General features: G+C 36.3%; 1 protein-coding gene across 2 annotated transcripts in view; it reads left to right on the top strand.

The window, feature by feature from the left end:
• CLEC9A (C-type lectin domain containing 9A) overlaps positions 1 to 6,318 on the top strand; it is a 16,112-nt gene extending 9,794 nt beyond the window's left edge. For both annotated transcript variants that reach the window (XM_035027880.1, XM_035027879.1), the window contains 4 exons: positions 1,643 to 1,789; positions 3,471 to 3,622; positions 5,011 to 5,132; positions 5,832 to 6,318. In XM_035027880.1, the coding sequence (XP_034883771.1) occupies positions 1,643 to 1,789; positions 3,471 to 3,622; positions 5,011 to 5,132; positions 5,832 to 5,964 (554 nt within the window). In that variant the 3' untranslated portion in view covers positions 5,965 to 6,318. The remainder of the gene's footprint in view (positions 1 to 1,642; positions 1,790 to 3,470; positions 3,623 to 5,010; positions 5,133 to 5,831) is intronic.
• Positions 6,319 to 7,699: the final 1,381 nt, after the last annotated feature.

Below are 7,699 nucleotides of genomic sequence, written 5' to 3'. Positions count from 1 at the left end.
CTTTCTTTCTTTCTTTCTTTCTTTCTTTCTTTCTTTCTTTCTTTCTTCTTTTTCTTTTTTTTTTTAAGATTTTATTTATTTATTTGTCAGAGAGAGAAAGAGAGAGAGAGAGCACAAGCAGGGGGGCATGACAGGCAGGCAGAGGGAGAGGCAGGCTCTCCACTGAGCAAGGAGCCCAATGTGGGACTTGATTCCAGGACCCCGGGATCATGACCTGAGCCGAAGGCAGACGCTTAACCCACTGAGCCACCCAGGTGGACACCCAGGTGTCCCCACATAGGCATATTTCTTCCAGGTAACCAGCTTCGACAGCAGAGCCTGCTCAGGATCTCATTGTAACCAGGGGCAAATCATCAGTCACATGGCATCAGTAAACAATGCTGACAAGCTAGTATCATCTGACCAAAAAATCCTCAGACTGATGATTACAAAGCTACACTATTAGTCAGTATGTCTCATCCCTTGTCCAGAGGTCAGTGCCAGGTAGGAACTTTAGAAATACTATTCAGGCTGAGCCCAGGCCTGTTTGAATGCATTCCCACAGCACAATAAGGACCTCATATAAAACAATAACGAAAAGACCAGAAACCCAATGAAAAAAATTATAATATATAATTATATCTTATATATAATTATACACTTCATAGAAAAGGAAATGCAACAGACATCTATATATATGAGAAAAAGTTTCAACACCAAGCATAAAAAGGGAAATGCAAATTCAAATGATATTGAAATGCCATTTGCAACAGCTTCCGTGGAGGGTAATTTGGAAATATCTAATACAATTTAAATGCACATAAACTTTGACCTAGCAACTTTTCTTAAAAATATACTTGCATATATGTGAAATTACGTCTGACTAAGGTTCTTTATTACAGTATTTATTTCTGGAATACCAAAAGATTACAAATAGTCTGGAAGTCAGGAGGGAATGACTAACATAAATCATGATATATGCATACAATGGAATCTGATACAGTTATAATGAAAGAACGAGAAAGTTCTTTATACACTGACATGGAATTTTGTCCAAAATATATTTTAAGTGGTAAAATATGAAATATTAAAATATTAAAAACCATATAAATAGATTGTTACTGTTTGTATAAAGAGGGGGCATTTTATATTCATTTACTTGTAAAATTCAAAATATATGTGGAAGAATAAAAAAGAAATTCGTAAACTGATGCTCTAGGGGAGTGAAGTTGGGTGCATCCAGGTGGCAAAGGGGTTTTTGCTCTGTTTTTTCCTTTGAAGTTTTTGATTTTTTTTAATTAAAAAAAATTTTTTTAAGATTTTATTTATTTATTTGAGAGAGAGAGAGAGAGCACAAGCAGGGAGGAGGGGCAGAGGGATAAGGAGCAGCAGGCTCCCTGCAGAGAGCCAGCCACAGGGCTGGATCCCAGGTCCCTATGATCACAACCTGAGCCCAAGGCAGATGCTTAACCGACTGAGCCACCCAGGTGCCCCAAAGTTTTTGATTCTTGAACAGTGTAAATTTTAAACAAAACTTTGATGCAAATTAAAGTCACAAAAATAACCAGTAATTTGTAGTTGTCCTTAGTCTGTATGGAAGAATTACTTTGTTCTAATTTGTCAGTATTTTTAGTTAAGAATGATTGTTATTTATTGTTTGAAGTGTTCCAGGTATCCACTATTGCAATGAAGCAGCAAGAAAAACTCATCCATCAGGACAGAGCACTGTTGAATTTCACACAATGGAAGAGAAACCGTAACCTTCAGATGAAATATTGCCAAACCTTGATGCAAAACTCTTTCAGTTCAGGTAATTGATATAAAATCAGCTTCCACTGTACAGATACAAATGCAGGAAACAGTAGCACTCATTTTACTGTCTGCAAAATTGCAGACAGAATTTTAAAATTAGGAGGGACATAATTTTGATCCACACTCCAGTTCAATGTTTTTTATATATTTATATATTTCAGTATATATAATGCAGATTTAAAAAACACACACTCAAATTTCAAAGGGAAATGTGTAGGAGTAGCAGATCGGATTTTTTTTTAAAGCAGCATTTTATGTTTTAGCCAATCACTCAAATTTATAAGTGTATCTTTAATTATAGTCCTAAATTCTTCAATATGCTTGGTTTAAACACTGCTTTAGATTCAAATTTAGATATCTCTTTGAGCAGAAAAATCATTTTTAAAAAATCAGAGTATTTACCATAAAATTATAACAATGTGGGGTTCAACTCTTTTTAAAAATTCTATGCCTTTACTTCAGTTTTGTCTTTTACATCTCTCACTAGAATCTTAAACCTAAAACAGCCTTATTTCTACGTGCAGTATAGTTTGCCAAGTATTCTATGTTTACTTAATTCACATTAATTGTCCCTGTAGTGGATATCATTTAAATAATCACCAATGAGAGACGTCAAAAACCTACCTTCTGGTTGAAATTTAGTCAAATAAATGTTTACAGAATCCCTGGGTGTCCAACAGTGTTTTTAAATATTACAGGCTTTTGCAAGCATGAATTAGCCCCACCTCTGAGCCATTAACCTTGAGACGATGGCAATATCCATTTTGGAGACCTACAAATTTAATATGTCCTCCAAAATTTCAGCTGCCTAGTCTTGCCATAACAATAGTCAAGACACAGATTAGCATAGATTCCAAACAAAAGATATCGAAAAGCTTCAAATAACTCAACGTCCAGGCCCTGGACACTGATAATGAACAATTTGTGACCCTAAATAGAAGGCCTCTCTCTAGAAAGTAGAGTTCTGGAAATTTCAGTCTTTCCCTCTGTGCAAGAAACACTTGGTCAAGTTCTTGCGTTTTGGTCCCCCTCTTATAGTCTTGAGCACAATTCTTTTGTGAATACATTCTTTCTTAAGACAGGTTTCATAAAACTGATCAAACAATATGGCTTCCTTCTAAGTTATATCCAAGTCCTGAAATAAGCCTATTGGTCATTTATGTTTTTCTCCAATTTTCCTCACCCACATATTTTCAAATCAGCCGTCAAAGTGCACTGTTTGTTCTGTCCATTCTATAGGAAACATTTTCATGTTTAACTCTCAGAATTTACACATCAACTTGAAACTTATTATCAGCTTGCCTAATGGTCCAGCATATATTCCAACTAAATTGGGCGATTAAGATTAACAGACACAAAACAATAAGTAAACAATGAAGACTATACATGATGTAAACTTAAAGAGAGGAAAGATTTATAAAAATAGAATCATCAACTCAGTTGTTATGGAAGAGGAACAATTTGGGAAAAAATACTCTGAAATTAATTTCATCTTAAATTCTTACAGACCTATTGCAGTTGGAAATGTAGAAATCTTTCTGTGGTAAGGACCAATGCATCTGAACCATTTGGTTACAATGGTTAGCTTCACTGGGGACAGGACAAAGGTTTCTTTTGAGGAGATGGGCTACTAATATTTTTATAATAGTTTTAACAAAGTGAAATGTTTCTATTCAAAGCCCATAACTGCAACCCTTGTCCAGACAACTGGATTCAGAATGGAGGAAGTTGTTACCATGTCTTTGAAAACTGGAAATCTTGGCACACCAGTAAAGAGGACTGTTTGAAGGAGGGTTCGAATCTTCTACAAATAGACAGCAAAGAAGAAATGGTAAACAGCCTCTCATGGTTTCATATCATTCTGAAAATACCTTGATACACATTAAAAGCAAGGACTGATTCTAATTTGACAGAATTTCTTAATATTCTATAACAAAAATATATTTATTGTATATAATAAGGGTTTAAAAGAGACAATGTAGGAATTACCAAGGTTTGTTTTCCTTTTGATTGGACAAAAACAAACAGGAAGCTATCTAGAAATCAAGGGGAATATGTTAGTTGTATGTCCTTTGTTAATCAAAAAGGAGAGGGAATAAGGGAAACACCATTTTGTCACTTGTTAATTCACTCCAAGATATACATATATCATAATTTTGTATATGCTTCAAATCTGTTATTTTCAATGCTGTTGGGAAGTGTAACAACCAATAAAAATTTTGTAATTAAAAGAAAAAGCAGAAGTATAAAAAGGGAAGTGAGGGGCGCCTGGGTGGCTCAGATGGTTAAGCGTCTGCCTTCGGCTCAGGTCATGATCCCAGGGTCCTGGGATTGAGTCCCACATCGGGCTCCCTGCTCCTTGGGAGCCTGCTTCTCCCTCTGCCTCTCTCTCTGTCTCTCTGTCTCTCATGAATAAATAAATAAAATCTTAAAAAAAAAAAAAAGGGAAGTGATGTCATGAAATGGCAAGGTCTATAAAAATAAGCCTTTGCTAAATGAAATGTTTAATTGACATTAAGTCTGCTTTACTAACATCTTAACAAACATCTTAAACAGTGTTTCCCTGAAATCTTTTACCCATAAATATGTGTGAGGTAGAATACACAGTTACACACTTCTGACCATATTAAAAATGTATGCTTGTTATGCTCAATAATTAGTTAAAGTTAATTTTTCCAAAAATAATGAGAGAACAATTTAAGGATATGTTAAGGATATGCAGTAAACCAAGGCAACTTGGACTTACAACGATTACAGGTTTACACTATTTTTTCTGTGCAAATTTGGTGACAAAATCAATAATGTTTTTTCTAACAAAATATGCCTACAGTTAACTTGCCTCTGGAAACTCCTAAACTATTGAAGTATGCTGGGAAAGAATGATCTATGTGGTCTATGATGTCAAGGATGTTTTTACTTTTCCTAATAATGAAGGTTCAGTATAACACCTTGTTTTGACATATATTCTCTGTCAAATTCTGAGTCTGTTAAGATTATTTTAATACCAGATGCCTATTTTCCCCATAGTCCTCAACACCCCATCTATCATATGGCAATAAAAAAATCTATAAAATGTATCACTTCTTTTAAAAACCCTCTGTCTTGTTCTCTAGCTCTCAAGTTCCCATTAATGTCTGTCTAGGCAAAATGCTACCTTTATATTTCATGACAGTTTGTTGTTTTCCCCTCAGTTCACTGTTCAGGTCTTGTTTCTTCTAGGACTTTATCACTGGCAGCCTGAGGACAGTCAAAAGAGGCTATGATTACTGGGTGGGGCTGTCTCAGGATGGACTCCGCAGAGCTTGGCTTTGGGAGGATGGCTCCTCTCCTTCCCCTGACCTGTAAGTGTCTGAGAGAAATGTTACAAGAAAAAGTAGAAACATGAGGGAATTCCAAAGTTTATTTTATTTTATACCTCAGATTTTCTCCAGAAGACATAGCCAGCGTGATAATTTCACAGGTTTTTGACTGGAATCAAAGCTGAGGTAATTTCAGAGTAGCTTCATGGCTTCCAAGTCTTCCTACTTCTCGGCCCCCTGCCATTACATTCTAACACAATTCACATCAAAATTTGAGAATCTGAATGAACAATATAATTATCACAGATGTTTCCTGTGTATTATTTAATGGCTAGCGAGTGCTAAGGGAAAGAAATTATAGTAACTATTAAGAGATTTCCCTATTAAGCTTTTTACTTTTATTTATTTATTTTTCCCTATTAAGCTTTTTAGATAGAGCTAGGGAGATTGGTGAGCAGGATTAGGTGTTTTAGTATTTTGAAAATTAAGAGTCAGGAAAGAGATCCTAAGTTAGAGCCTATTTTTGTGTATGTATTTCCCTTAATATGAGGTTTTTGATATTATGTTAACATATTTTTATTGAGAGAAAACACTGCTATTACTGAAGGGGGGGGATGCCACAGGAGGGAACGATATTAAAACAAAACAAAACAAAAAGCTACCTACCTCTCATCAGTTACCCACAAGAACATCGCTGTAAGCCCCATACCTAATGTCAGATTCACTGATTTGCTTCTCCAGATCACCAATACAGACACTCCAATCAACTGACCAGCTCTGTGGATATTTCAAGGTCAAGTTCCTTTCTTCTGCTAACTGCAGCATTTGGAAATATTTTATCTGTGAGAAGTATGCATTAAGATCCTCTATCTGAAAGAAATTGTACCAGAAGAGATCTATTACGGTAGTATGTTGAACAGGACATTGGAAAACCTGCCACAAAATTCCAAAGAGCAAGTGCAGAAGTAAACCCAAGTGTGGGCTATGAAACTACCTACCTGGACTCAAAACCTATCTCTACATTTACACTGGGCAATTTTCTTCAATACTTTCCAGACCTTCACTTGACATTGTTTAAACTGCCAAGAATAAAACTGGTTTATAGCTACAGAGGACAAAATCCTGAAAGGTTGAGAACAAACTGAAGAAAAATTATTTCTTTGTGCTTTTTTTTTTTCTCTAATCTAGAGTGACTATACACTCCACACAAAAATCTATAAGCCACTGGGGGGAGATGATGCATTTCTAGCTGACTGATTTTTTAAAAATTAATAAATAAATGTGGCCTTTTAAAGTCTCTACCTGCCAGATTTTTCTATGCATTTTCTGCTATCGAACCAGTAGGATGGTCAGACAGAGATGTGGATTTTCAAATTAGAAGGAAGACAGGAGCTATCTGCTGTGGGTAAGACAATACCCTTTTAGGACTGCAGAATTCTACTGGACACGTGAACTACCAGCACTTCATATAAGCAGAAGTAATAGTCAGGCTGCGAATACCAATGAATGTCCAGTAAAGGACAGCTGTGAACTTCCTTCCTTTTTCTCACTGACTGTCCCCACCACTCACAAATCAAAGGGCTCAGGTTGGGACTCTCAAGGTTAACACTCTAGCACTTTTTTTTTTCTATTTTTTTAAATTTTAATTCCAGCATAATTACCATACAGCATCATATTAGTTTCAGGTGTACAATATAGTGATTCAACACTTCCATACATCATCCAGTGCTCATCATGACAAGTGTATTCCTTAATCCCCATCACCTATTTCACCCATCCCCCCACCCACCTCCCCTCTGGTAACCATCAGTTTGTTCTCTAGAGTTAAGTCTGTTTCTTGGCTTGTCTCTCTTTTTGTTTTTTTCCTTTGCTCATTTGTTTTGTTCCTGAAATTCCACATACGAATGAGATCATATGGTATTTTTCTTTCTCTGACTTATTTCACTTACCATTATACTCTTTAGCTCCATCCATGTCATTGCAAATGGCAAGATTTCATTCTCTTTTATGGCTGAATAATATTTCATTGCGTGTGTGTGTGTGTGTGTGTGTCTATCACCTCTTCATCCATTCATCATTGATGGGACACTTGGGCTGCTTCAGTATCTTGGCTATAGTAAATAATGCTACAGTAAATAAGGGTGCATGTATCCCTTTGAATTAGTGTTTTTAGTATTTGGGGGGTAAATACCCAGTAGTGTAATTACTGGATCTTAGGGTAATTCCATTTTTAACTTTCTGAGGAAACTCCATCCTGTTCACAGAGGCTGAGCCAGTGTGCATTCCCACCAACAGCACACAAGGGTTCCTTTTTCTCCACATCCCCACAATGCTTGTTGTTTCTTGAGTTTTTTATTTTAGCCATTCTGACAGGTGTGGAGTGATATCTCATTGGGGTTTGGTTTGCATTTCCCTGATGATGAGTGATGTTGAATATCTTTTTTTTTTTTTTAAGATTTTATTTATTTATTTGACAGAGAGAGAGCACAAGTAGGCAGAGTGGCAGGCAGAGGGAGATGGAGAAGCAGGCTCTCCACTGAACAGGGAGCTGGACGTGGGGCTCGATCCCAGGACCCCAAGATCATGACCTGAGCAGAAGGCAGCCGCTT

Source organism: Mirounga leonina, unplaced genomic scaffold (genome assembly GCF_011800145.1).
Source record: "Mirounga leonina isolate KUSES-001 unplaced genomic scaffold, KU_Mleo_1.0 Mir_201, whole genome shotgun sequence".
NCBI lineage: Eukaryota > Metazoa > Chordata > Mammalia > Carnivora > Phocidae > Mirounga > Mirounga leonina.
Note: the sequence above shows the minus strand (reverse complement) of the source record. Positions and strands in the feature narration are given on the sequence as shown.